Here is a 14,163-nt window from a genome sequence, read left to right on the forward strand (position 1 = left end):
GATTTTGAACGCAATTTTGTGTATCTTGTCAGTGATCTACGGCTCTGTGTAGTAAATGCCACTCCATCTGAAAGCACGTGCTGGAGATTTACTACTAATCACCAGAAGCGGCTTTACTGACGAGATGCGCATGAAAATCGCATTCGATTTTTTGCACAGCCCTAATTTAATACATTCTGAATTAATTAATAGATTAATAGATAGATTTACTTAAAAAAGTACATTGTGTGATTGACTATGCTACAGTAAAACCATAAAACATTTATGTGGGATTTGCTTTAAAACATGTAAGAAATCTTTAGAATCTTTGTCATTTTAATATGTAATGAAAGTGGTTTAATTATAGTAACAGTAACTGTTATTTTGGTGCAAACTACAATTACTGTGTTTGTAAAGGTGTGTTCATGGCAAACATCTGTTTGCGTGACAGCTTCATTAAAGTGTGTTGCATTGTTGTTTTGGGACGTTTACCTGAGGGGAAGGCGGGGGATGAGACAGTAGCTTCATCGCTGTTGGAATGCAACAGGCCGGGTCACAGGGGAATTATCAGGAGTCTACATCAATCCCTTGTCAGGATGGTTTCCTGTTTGTGAGTGTGTATGCACTTTGTGTTCTCCCTGGACGATCACTTTGTGGGCTTGTGTTTACCCACTTGCCAGCGCTTCCTGTCCAGCTCAAAGCCAGCGGCTGTTTACCCAACACTGACAGGCATCCGCTAATGCAGCTGCCCGTGACAGGACAGCCCTCCAGCTGCCACTGGCCCCAGAGATCCCCTACCCCAAACACACACACACACACACCTCTGAACTTCTGTGAGAGTTCAGAGAGACCACATATCGGATACTAACTACCTTGTGTGAGTGAGATCACCAATTTCAGGTTGTACGGAGTAAAACAAAAGAAAGAGAAATTCATAGAGAGGAGATAGACGCTGATGCTCTTTTCTTTCAGGCTAATTATACCACTAATTCAGCTCATTAGTGCCCTACTGACTCACAGGTAATGAACTCTGACAGGCTAAATCTGTCAAACAGACAGCGGTGCACCTTTACCTGCACATGCGCAGACGCAGACATGCATGCTTATTCATCGCAGTGCGTTAACCCTTACATAGATGGCAAAGTTTAAACTCTTATTTTGATGCATAAATAAGTAATGCACTATGTTGTCGCTTCTCTGATTTTTCTTTTATTGCACTCTTGAAGGTGAAATACACAACAGAACAACGGCTCTCCTGTGAATTCCTCACCCGTTTTATATTATTAAAAGACATCTGAATTATGTTTAGCTTTTGAGACTGCAGTGTGTTGAGGCGTTGGTTTCCGCTTGTATTGTCTTTGATGTTTTATCTAGTGTTTTGAGACTGCTGTTTTCTATTTGTGGAATCATTTTTATTATTGTACAGCACTTCGGTCAATGCTCTGTTGTTTTAAGAGAGCTTTCTAAATGAATAAACTTAACTGAAACCTGTTTTAATCAACAAAATATGATTATTTATCAAATTGTTTACAACGTAATTTCGTTTCTTGTATCTCTCTGCCCAAATAAAATGCTGCAAAACTGCCACAATTTTCTCGATTAAGTATAGGGCAAAAATATGGCGTTTTGTATTTTGCACTGGTAAGCGTGGAAAGATCTCTAGTTGATCTACATTGGAGTGAAGGTGTAAGTGCAACTGGACTAAATATATCCAGATACGAAATATGTATGTTCACACACTAAACTAAAACTAAAAATTTGGTACATGATTTAGATTGAAACTAATTTCATTTAGAAGTTGCTAGTATATTTTGCAATTAAATTGGTTTGATATAAACATGAAATTTTGAAGCAGAAAGACTGAAGTGGTATAACTATAATAGACATTAGTTATTATAACAATGTTTTTTGTTTTATGTATAAAATAAGTTTTACAGTGTATGACAGGTGTACAGGAGGCAAAAAAGTGAAAGGGTTTCACATCAAAGCAAATAGACCACCAACTAAAAAAAACAGGCTGCCAATGATTCTCAAACTCACTATTTTCTGCAAAACATACAAAACTTAGCAAAAACTAAACATCACTGACAGACAGCATTCATGGGGTGAATAAGACCACAAAGGGACAATTTTTCTCCAAGAGCTGCTCTGTTCCTGCCCCCCCACCCCACCCCCTTTTCTAACAAGGAAAAAACAAGGGCCTGAAATCAATTATCCTCTCCAGCCTAGTCGTTAGCTGCCCTTGGATAGACACAGATAATTAAGCTCAGCGCTTCTTTTAATATTACGGCCACTTAGCGATTCTGATTCTGACTGAGCTCTGGCCTGCGCTACACTCAAATCAGTCCCACTGGAGGCAATGGGCCACACTCATATGAGGTTCCATTAACTGGATCAGAACGCTTCAGTGGCAGCATGCAAATGGGGGCCAAAGGGCAAAGAGAGATGAAAAAAAGCATGTGTGAGATAGAAAGAGACAAAAAAAGAAATGTGCTAAGCATCAGTAAAACAGCACAGGGTTTTATCTCTGAGTATCTGTACTCGATATGCTCCCACCAGCTCCATGTATGACGGAAAGAAAGGGCACTAAGAACTAACACACTAAGAACTAGTGACGCAGGCTGGATTCAAAGCCAAATTTCCTGCACAAGAACAAAGTCTTCGACTAACTGATATACTTGTCAAACTTTCCTATTAACAGATTTAACACTTCAAAAATAAGTATTTATACAAAAAAATTATGAAACATGACATTTATTCATAGCTTTTACTGTCCTAAATAAAAAAAAATACCCATGAAAGCGCCACACTGACAGAGCAAGGGAGAGGGAGAGAAAAAGCCACGCAAATATATACACATTATTTATTCTGTATTAAATTGGACAAAAAAATAGACGATGTGATGATTCAGGCATCAAATGCCCTCTTGCTTCATATTATCAGTCCTCCTCATAATATGCTGCGCTCTGATTGGCTCTTGTCAGCCAGTTTAATGTCAATAGTAAATTGGAAGGCTTGTTAACCTAGTTGGGACATGATTACGGGCAATGGTAGGCAGTCATGTAAAAAATAATGTCTATTAGCCTAATCTAATCAAGAAGTCCTTTTACAGATGAATTAGAACGGGGCAGCCAATTATTTGAAACATTTGCGCAGTGCTTTCTGTCAGTGAAAGAGAGAAAGGCAAGGAGAGACAGTGACACCGAGAGCTGTTTAACATGCAGGCCATGAGTTGGCTCATATCACCGGTCTTCTCAGAGGGAAGAGGTCAGAGGCTGACCATCACAGGATCAGCTAGTTAATGCTGAAGAAATGGACCTCCGTGAATGCCTGACGGCACTGACAGGATAACGCTGGTGAAAGGAAGAAACGGAAATGACAGAAACAATGTGTATGGTACATATTCAAATCTGAAATGTGATTTTTCTTCTTTCCTTCCCCACAAAGAGAAAGTTCAGCGAGTAAGCGGCTCATGGGACATTAATAGCCCATCGCTCTCAGTCTACGTCTGGATTTGAGGAAGAATGAAACCCAGCAGGTCTCCCCAACTCACCCCCCTCATCCTAGTCCCCAGGGCCCAATCTGATCTCAGCTTTTGGGACGCACACCTGCACCCCGGCCCAGATTAAGAGCCGGGTCTAATTTGAAATCTGTTAGCTCTGCCCTTTCAGAGACCGATATCTGGCCATAAAGAGGCTCTTTTTTAGCCACTTACTGCTGAATTATTATAGGCCAGGCATTGCTCATGATGACGCATGTGGCTACGGGAGTCAGGCGGTGTGTGGAGCTCAATATCTCAGCTGTCTTATGGAGGTAAGACCCCTCTAGAACAGACTATCCTCATGTAGAACACAAAGTCTTTATAATGATATCTATTGAGTATAGAGGTGTCGCAATATACCGTTATTGATGATAACCGTGATATTTAAAAAGAAATATTGATATGTTAACACTACACATACAATAATACCATAAAAAGTCCCACATAGCAGGTGACGATACTGCATCTGAATGCTGGTTGACACCAGTCATAGATGACAACACATTGTGTAGCTAGCTACTACTGCTGCACAATATCATGTTAGAGGAAGTGACAGACATAAGCAAGAAACTCGACGCACACCCGGAAAAAGTTAGCTAGCGATTCTTGGAGTTTTTGGTTTATGTAAAAAAAAAAAGACAAAGTGCAGATCAACAGTAAGTGCAAACGGAGCAATAGCACCAACCTGTTCACCCACCTTCATTATCCTGTAGATTTCACCATGGTTGAGAAAGTAAGTTTGTTAGCAAGGTTTGTTAGTTTGCTATCTCTGAGACAGGAAATGTTACATTAGGTCTTATTTGTATTGTTACAGCTTAGTTATCACAAAATTGGCCTTACAGTAGTTATCATTGTATTTTTTTTTCCTTTTCAAAATTTCGATAGATATCACAATAATATAGAGCACTGCAGTAAAAACATTTTTGTAAGCAAACCCGGAAGTTACCATCACATTGGTTCCCCCGACAAAAGGAAAATGTTTTTTTCCATTGGCTTTTTGGATTATTGCAGAAAATAAGCTGTGTGACCAACAAAAGAGACAAAGTGCAGATCAACAGTAAGTGCAAACGGAGCAATAGCACCAACCTGTTCACCCACCTTCATTATCCTGTAGATTTCACCATGGTTGAGAAAGTAAGTTTGTTAGCAAGGTTTGTTAGTTTGCTATCTCTGAGACAGGAAATGCTACATTAGGTCTTATTTGTATTGTTACAGCTTAGTTATCACAAAATTGGCCTTACAGTAGTTATCATTGTATTTTTTTTTCCTTTTCAAAATTTCGATAGATATCACAATAATATAGAGCACTGCAGTAAAAACATTTTTGTAAGCAAACCCGGAAGTTACCATCACATTGGTTCCCCCGACAAAAGGAAAATGTTTTTTTCCATTGGCTTTTTGGATTATTGCAGAAAATAAGCTGTGTGACCAACAAAAGTTTACAAATCTTACACATTTGGTTCATTATGACGATCTTAATGGTTCAAGTTTTATGCATTTTGAAGCTTAAAGGGATAGTCCACCCAAAAATGAAAATTCTGTCATTAATTACTCACCCTCATGTTGTAAGACCTTCATCTTCGGAACACAAATTAAGATATTTTTGATGCATTCCGAGAGCTCTCTGACCCTCCCATAGACAGCAAGGATCCTTACACAATCAAGGCTCAGAAACGTAGCAAGGAGGTTGTTAAAATAATCCATGTGACATCAGTGGTTCAACCAAAACTTTACGAAGCTATGAGAATACGTTTTGTGCGCAAAGAAAACAAAAATAATGGCTTTATTCAACCATTAGTTTCCTCCACGTCATCCTATAGCGCCATTTTGGAGAGTATCACATATGTAAACAATGTATGCTGTTCTGTGTCAGCAGCCCTGTACGCGGATACGTTGTTTCCGCTTTGATCTGAACGTAAACAACTTATTTGCATACATACATATGTTGTTTACGTATGTGATACTCTCCAAAATGGCGCTATAGGGTGATGCGGAGAAGACGAATTGTTGAATAAAGCCATTATTTTTGTTTTCTTTGCGCACAAAAATTATTCTCGTAGCTTCGTAAAGTTACAGTTGAACCACTGATGTTCACATTAGTTTATTTTAACAATCTCCTTGTTAAGTTTCTGAGCTTTGATCGTGTAAGAATCCTTGCTGTCTATGGAGGGTCAGAGAGCTCTCAGAATGCATCAAAAAAATCTTAATTTGTGTTCCGAAGATGAACGAAGGTCTTACAGGTTTGGAACGACACGAGAGTGGGTAATTAATGACAGAATTTTTTTTCTATTTTGGGTGAACTATCCCTTTACATACAGTACACTTGCCAAAATTAAAAAGTTAAAAACAGGCTATACTCAAAACTAGTCCCATTTAGCCACTTGTTAGCAACTGCCTTTTTCAAGACTGATGTATAATATGTTGTAGAAAAAAATGTGAAAATATCCAGAGCTTGCGTCATCCACATACCTTTTTTAATCCACTGAACCAAAAAGCCATTCAAAACACCCTACTGACTTCAGAAAAATGAACTTGTTTGCAGGTTTTGGCATACAAAAATACATAATCCCCGAAGCATATAATAATTTCTTTTGGACTCAATAATCATGCAGTGAAATATAGTGAGTGATGTCGCAAAAGCCCTATTGTGTAAAAAAAAGTTTTGTGCCATTACACTCGGATAACATGGGAAAACAAGTATATCACTAACATTCACTTGGAACAAAGGGGTGTGTGCATCACGTACACAATGCATGTATTTCGCACTAAGATATTCACGCTTGGTGACAGGCTGTGAAACTTCAGAATGTTGCTGTGGGTTGGCAGTGTGAGATGCCAGCGAGCGCCACCCTCCCAATAAGTCACCACGAGGCGCAATTAGCAAAACTGTCACTCCTACCCTGCCTGGGCCGCTAATACAGACCGGCATCGAGTGTGTGAGGCAAGGGAGTGGGGGCTCTGGTGTCCATGGCAGCACCACACTAATTAAAAAAATGAGACTGCAACATGGTCTAGCTGCCACCAAAGAGCACTCATGCCAAAACCTATCTCCTACAAGAGAGTGTGCGTCGATGTGTGTGTGTGGTCAAACAGTCCCAAAATTAAGCCCATAGCTGTGTCTTTGAGTGACCTCATAGGCTTTTAAAGGCAGTGGAGGTGTGAATTTATCACAGGCAGTAAAAGGTTAATGGGTATGTTTAGAGATTCTCTCGGGCTCTATCATACCTAATGGCCAAGCAGCCCATGAGGCAACAGGAAGAAACTTTCCCTTTGTTTCGAAGTAAACGGTTAAATACAGAAAACAAATTATGGCTAAATAATCATTGATTTTTAAAAAAAAACTAATTTATCTAGTTCTTAAAAGCTAAAATTTTTGTATAGATTAGCAGGAATGAGCCCTATTGAGCAATAAGAACAAAAAATAAAAAAATTTTTTTAGTCATTTAGGGATGCACATTTTTCTGTATTAACATTTTGGATGAAAATGATTAGGCAATAACTGTTATGCTAAATCAAACAACAGATAAATAGTCAACTTTAAAATTCTAAATAAATTAAAAATAAAACACTAAAAAATAAAATCAATTGTTGTAAATGCTACAATCGGTTTTAGGCATCAAGGTCAATCCATTTCAAGTGGTCCAATGGAGCTCGCTTGACCATTTTTAATTTTCCTCATTTGGTTTTGCAATACATAGAGGTAATTATTATAAAAAAAAGTTTTTAAACTTTAGAATTTTTTTGATTTACTAAACATTAGGTGCATGTTAATAGGGGGATATTAGATAATTATAGGGGAAATTAAATAATAGCGTAAATTAGCATAAACAAGAAAAAAAAAAATATCGACAGATATGATAAATAATATGGCATCAGTAGTCAGATTCTTTGTTTAGCCAAACTAAAGATTTTCAGCTACTTTCTTCCTGTCAGCCATGTAACGCTTTTAACCTCTAAAAAAATGTCTCTCACTTTGCTTTTCCCCCCCTGTGTGAATGGACCCTAAGAATGGCATTTTTCTACCATTATTTTTGACAATTTTGACAACACTGAGATAACATGCTAGTGTTCTGTTTACAACCATACAACTGTATCCTTGTAGGGCGGGGTTTTGAAAATAGGGGTGTGTCCAAATCAGTAAATGATTAAGAACGGCTAACATACAGCACCTTTAATTCAGCTCTAGACATTCTCTCAAAAGACAATTAACAGAGAATGCTGGAAGAAGCAGCAAAGGTTGTCAAGGCTAAATGCTAAACAAAACCGTACAGACACAGCTTGGTCAAGAAGAAAAAGGGGAAAAGAGTTTCGCTTGTCGGATTCAGGTGGGCTGTCTGAGTGTGATCAGTCCCAAACATAATTCCAGCCTGCAGAACGAGGGATGATACATGCGGAGACAGAGGTGTGGAAGACAGCGTCTCTCTTCCTCCTTACCTCCAGCTCACACCCCCCAAACAGACCCCTAATTGAAAGACGAGAGTAGCCCAGACCTTGACAGGCGGGAGGTCAGTCTAATTGCTGCTGGCCATATTTAACATTAAGATAATCAGCCCATTAATTACCCTTTGGATCATTAAATCAGTCGCTTGCAAAATGAAATTTCGAGCTCTATTACTCACTTGAGAGACCACGAGGGAGGGTTTTCATTTATCAGCCACCAATCCTGGATGCAGACCGCACACACCAATGCCCGAGCTGTTCACCAGGACACAAGCTCACTGAATATCAGCATTTAGCGACAAGACAACACTTCAGAGTCTCAGTGCTGAGACATGCTAATCGAGAAGACCATGAATTTCATATGCATCGGAAACAAATCATGTCGATAACTCAATATTTTCAGAGATGTAAAGAGAATATGCATTAGATTATATTCTTATTTCAGATTTCACACATTTATTATGGTTAAATGTGCTCTTATCAAATCAGATTGAAGCCAGTTGGACGGTTACAAGCTAAATCAATTCAACTGCCCAGTTAAAGACGGGAAGACAGAAAATTACACGCAACAGAGCACTGACTAAATCACATGCGTGCACGATCACAGGGTGTATAACGTAGTCTTTAAAATGCAAGTCTAATTCTACATTATTCTCAGTGATTTCAAGTATTACTGATTTTTTTAGGTTTTTTATTGGGATGAAACAGTTTCCCAATCAGGCCTCTTGAACCCCTAGAGTTTCATGAGGGAACAGCAGGGGGTTAATAAGAATCTGACAGAAATTTAATCTTTTAAAAAAAGTAAATTATAATACTTTTTATAATAATAATAATAATAATAATAACAACTTTTAGACAGCATTGATCAAAAATGTAGAATAACATCTTAATTTTCAGCAGCCATTAGTATTGGTCACATGATCGTTCAGAAATCATTCTAATAGGTTGATTTGGTGCTCAAAAAACATTTCTTATCAATAGCTCAAAGTTGCCATCCAGATTTTGCATGGTTTATTATTGACAGAGAATATTCGTAAAAAAAACATTGAGAAATTTGCTGTTTCCAGCCTGATTCCATCCAATTGGCTTTTTACCGATACAATGATACGTGCAATGACACCATCACTAAAAAAAATATATTTTGTTGTATCGCAAAAAAATTTGCCCTTGAGCCGTTACCATACATAATTTCATGTACTGCGTAAATTATATAGGCTAGTAGCCTATCTGTTCCTCATCTCTTGGAAACAAAACAAACCCCATTTCTCGAAAAAAGTGTTTCCAAACAAATTTTTGCGACATTTGAAGTAACAATATAAAATGTCATGTGTCGTGTTTTTTTTGTACTTTGATATTGTCATGTGACACCACATTTATTTGCGTTAAAGCCCCTTTTCTTGACAAGTGTTTCCAAACAAATGTTTGACATTTGAAGTAACAATATAACATTTATGCACTAAAGTTAAATGGAAAAAGATTGTGCCGACACTCGTCGTTTTTTTTTTACCTTATATCTTCACTGCTTAGCCTATAAATGTATTACACAGCAACTATTAATGTCACTAAGTAAAAGCCAGTTCCAGTCAAAAACATGAAGGAATCAAACTGAATTACACTTCGTCTATTTCAGCAGGAGTATTGAGGATGAGTAGAGAGATGACTGCAGGACTGTGTCAAGTGACTGAGGTTAATTGAGATAATATTGACCCTCTCTGTAATCTCCTCTTCCCACTCAGGGGGCCACATGGCTTCACATACATAAATAAACAGCTACATGAGGAACTATAATCGCATTAGCACATTGACAACGGGCGGCAGAAAATGCCGGATCCATATCGAAAGATTTTCGGAGAGGAGGGGAGTAATTAAAAGGTGCTTCAGGTGACTAATGAGGCCAGCGTGGAATAGGAAGTCGATATTTTGGCGGCCAGCAGTCAGCACTAATTTGTTATGATGGCTGGTGGGACTAAAGCCTCTCTGCCGATAATTACGCTGCTAAAGATGGAGGAGCAAGGAAAAGGAAAAATCTGATTTTACGTTTTTCCACAGAACTCCACACACATATGCCATAAGGTGGATTGAAAAAATGACAAATATCAACTGCTGGACTGCTAAGAAAATGTGTTTATGTCATGGAAAAGAGTGGGTTTTCCAGGGTTCCTACACATTTTCCATTTTAAAATTTCATAATTATCCTGTAGATTTTTATGGTTGATACGCTTTTACATGTTCACTGACTGCATACATTTTTTTTATATTGTTATAGTTTTAAAATAATATTGTCACTTATCAAATTTATTCAGAATTTAAATTATTTAAATTATTTTCAGCATTATATTCAATATATAGTACAGTCATCTGTATATTAAATTTCTCTGGCGCAGTGCAAACCCACTGTCACATGTTCACTGCATGCATTGGTATTCTAGAAGTGATAACATGCTTACATGATGAGAAGAAACCTATCATGCTTTATAACCTGCGTATATTCACCTGCTTATATGACAACTGCTTGAAACTGTAATTGTGCTTTGATGATGCATGATCACCAAACAGCAAAGAAAAATCATGGTGGTACTCACTCCTCTACGCTAATGTTTTTAAAAAAAAAAGTAAAAATCAGCACCTTGTTTACATGAAGTGCAAATAATGACAGAAATTATAGAATGCACTGATTTTGAGAAAAGCCTAAACAGATACTTGTTTGAAAGAGGACATGATGTAAATGCGTACCTGGTGGCATCAGGGGCAGGCTTTAGGCGTCCTTGAGCATTGGCTTCCCACACACTATTAGCCAACTCATTGCCAATGGCTGACATGACCTTGATGAGCTCTAGAGGCCACTCGTCCAGGTCCAAAGAGCGGACACGAGACAGGTGAGTACCCAGGTTCCGATGAATGCCTGAACATTCTATACAGATCAAAGCCCCCAGGTTCAGACTGGCCCAATCAGGGTCTAAAAAGCCAGATAAACAGAGACAGAAACAGTCCTTTAGTTTATATACAGCATAACCACATACATATGGCATATATAACCCTATTTTTCCATATAGAATGATAGAGATGGTAATTCTGGGTGTTTAGTACATCATTAAATCATAATGTACATAACAAAAGGTACATGCAGATCTCAGTTTATAACAAAACTCACTCTGGGCTTCACAATCCACACAGCGCGTGTTTCCTCTCATGTTCCTGACAGACTGCAGAGCGATGGCTTCTGATTGGCTGCTCAGACGAGACTGTGGGCACATTCACACAAGTTAAAGTTTATTTGAATGGTAATGACTTATAAAGCATATTATGAAGCATCATTAGACAATTCTGGCTACACAGCAACATGTCACCCTGCATTTCTTGCTGAAATGAGATTCAAAAGCAGGGAAAGAAGGGGAACTAAACGAAAAGAATAGAGGCACTCGGTAGAAGGTCCAGGGAAATGCAATTTGCCCTGGCCTGAGGCATAAACACACAGTGGGTTGAGAGTTAAGACTGTAGCTGTGAAGCAGGAATGTAATACTGCAAAAAGGTAATATTAGAACGAAAGTAATTACAATTTCTAAATGTGTGCATGAATGCATGTATGATATACAGTACATACTGTTTAGTCATATGTACATATATTCAGTCATACAATAAGGAGGTGTATCATTTTAATTATCTTTTCGGCATGATACATCATCAGCACTTTCATTTGTCAGCAAATAAGGAGGAGATCCATAGAAAATTTTAGAGAAGGAAAAAAATATACATTATTATTATCATCATTATAATTATTTTTACTTGAAAGTTTTTTTTGTTTGTTTTATTTTGTTTTACTTGTAAGGTTAACTATAAAACTGCTTTGGAATATTCTTTGTAAAAAGTGTTATGAAAATTATTGGTAACACTTTACAATAAGGTTCATTAGTTAAACATTAGTTAATGTATAAACTAACATGAACTAACCATGAGCAATACATTTGTTACTGTATTTACTAATCTTCACTAACGTTAGTTAATAAAAATAGAGATGTTCATTGTTAGTTCATGTTAGTTCACAGTGCATTAACTAATGTTAACAAGATTTTAATAATGTATTAGTAAATGTTGAAATTAACATTAACAAAGATTAATAAACGCTGTATAAGTGCAGTTCATTATTAGTTCATGTTAACTAATGTAGTTAACTAATGAACCTTATTGTAAAGTGTTACCAAATTATTTTTGTCTTTAATACTGTGTTGGATCACATTACTTCGGAAAGCAAATGTTTTTCTTTTATCAGCCAGGAATGCAGCAGTTTAAAAAAAATTATAAAAATGAATCATGTAGTAGTTTTTTTAAATTAATTTTTTAGCATTTTTATTCCCTTATGATATTTTTTACTTTATACTCCCCCATCCCTGTATAGAAGAGGTGTATTCAGATTACTGTATGTATGAATTGAATTTGTGTATTTTTGCATAAATTAATGGATAAGCATCAAGTAACTGATCCAACAAGGAATGCAGCAGTTTAAAAAAAATTATAAAAATGAATCATGTAGTAGTTTTTCTAAATTAATTTTTTAGCATTTTTATTCCCTTATGATATTTTTTACTTTATACTCCCCCATCCCTGTATAGAAGAGGTGTATTCAGATTACTGTATGTATGAATTGAATTTGTGTATTTTTGCATAAATTAATGGATAAGCATCAAGTAACTGATCCATTTACTATATGTACATTTTCTACCTTCTGTTTGCTGCTTTCACAGGACTGTAGACTCGCCAGAATCTGGCTCTCAATAGCCTGAACCCATGCGTCCCGCTCCTCATAGGACGTTGCCTCAAAATTCCAGGTCTGTCCCGTCAGAGAAACGATGATGAACTCAAAGTTGTCTTCTTGTTCTAGATCAGATGGGAGAAAAGAGTCCAGATGATTACTAATCAACAGCTACAACAACAGAGAAACCGCATTTTCCCATTAAGTAATGCACGTGATCTTTGAATATTTCGGTCTTTTTCTGTTTGTTTGTTTGTTTTGAATTTACCATTTTCTCAGTGCATCTTAATAAAATTATATGAATGAATAACTCAAACACTTTAGTTGTACTGTTCTAGAATAAAATTCACAAGGAAGGATTCTCGCCCCTGTAGAGCACCTGTTAGCTGCGGGACACACTCCGCAACCCCTGACCTGGGGGGCTTGCCCCGCGACCCTTGTCAGGATATGCCACTAATTACAAACCAGACCAGACCAGCGTCCCGATCTTTCCAACCGTGTGGCTGGTCCCATCCACAACGCTTCCTAGGCAAACTGACATATGGATCTGCTATCCAGGGCCCTGGTTAGGTTAATGGGCCAATCACGAGACAATTAGGAAAATGTGTGTGTGTGTGTAAGTGAGTGAGAGTGAGAGCGAGAGCCCCCTTTTCAAGACTTTATCTCTGGAGTTTGAATATGGAGACATGGAAGGAGGTTATTTAACGGCACTGAGGGTCAACATTTGGAAAGTGTTAGGAACAAAAGGCCATTGACTGGGTGATCAGAGGGGACAGCAATGGAAGGGGCACGCAGATGGCTCGAACAGAGAACCTGCATTGATGAGATGTGGTGGTGTGTCACAATCAAAGGGATCCCACCCGAAACACGATCTGAGGCAGAAAGAGATCACACACTTTACACATTCTGTTTATAATTTACTCTGGAGGGGCAATTACATAATGAAGAAGTAATCAGGGAAGTAATACCCCTCCACACATACACACAAAAGAGGCATCCCTAAGGCCAAAATGCCACACGAAGTGGAAAACCCCACGCTCCCGATGGCATCTGCAGGGCCAATGAGAAACAGGAACAGGAAACAACCTGGAAACTCTGCCATTCTAGTATAAACTTTACAATATAATCGCTCTCGAACAGCTGGTATCCCTGGAAGATAAACCTACACTACCGGTCAAAAGTGTGGAATAATTAAGATTTCCTGATGCTTTGGAAAGATTTTGTTTATGCTCAACAAGGGTGATCAAAAATACAGAAAAATTGTGAAATATTATTATAATTTAAAATAACTGTTTTCTATTTAAGTATATCTTAAAATGTAATTTATTTCTGTTTGCAAAGCTGAATTTTCAGCAGCCCTTACTCCAGTTCAGTGTCACATGATCCTTCTGAAATCACTCTAATATGCTGATTTGATGCTCAAGTAACATTTCTTATTATTATCAATGATGTGATG

At 37.7% G+C, this 14,163-nt stretch overlaps 1 protein-coding gene across 5 annotated transcripts in view; it reads right to left on the reverse strand.

Moving 5' to 3' along the window:
* Positions 1-14,163, reverse strand: part of agap1 (ArfGAP with GTPase domain, ankyrin repeat and PH domain 1) — a 202,847-nt gene that overhangs the window by 11,389 nt on the left and 177,295 nt on the right. For all 5 annotated transcript variants that reach the window (XM_016273617.1, XM_016273616.1, XM_016273620.1 and 2 more), the window contains 3 exons: positions 12,678-12,832; positions 11,112-11,202; positions 10,694-10,916 (listed from right to left, as the gene is read on the reverse strand). In XM_016273617.1, coding sequence (XP_016129103.1) covers positions 10,694-10,916; positions 11,112-11,202; positions 12,678-12,832 — 469 coding nt within the window. The remainder of the gene's footprint in view (positions 1-10,693; positions 10,917-11,111; positions 11,203-12,677; positions 12,833-14,163) is intronic.

Source organism: Sinocyclocheilus grahami, unplaced genomic scaffold (assembly GCF_001515645.1).
Source record: "Sinocyclocheilus grahami isolate Dianchi unplaced genomic scaffold, SAMN03320097.WGS_v1.1 scaffold80.1, whole genome shotgun sequence".
Taxonomy (NCBI): domain Eukaryota; kingdom Metazoa; phylum Chordata; class Actinopteri; order Cypriniformes; family Cyprinidae; genus Sinocyclocheilus; species Sinocyclocheilus grahami.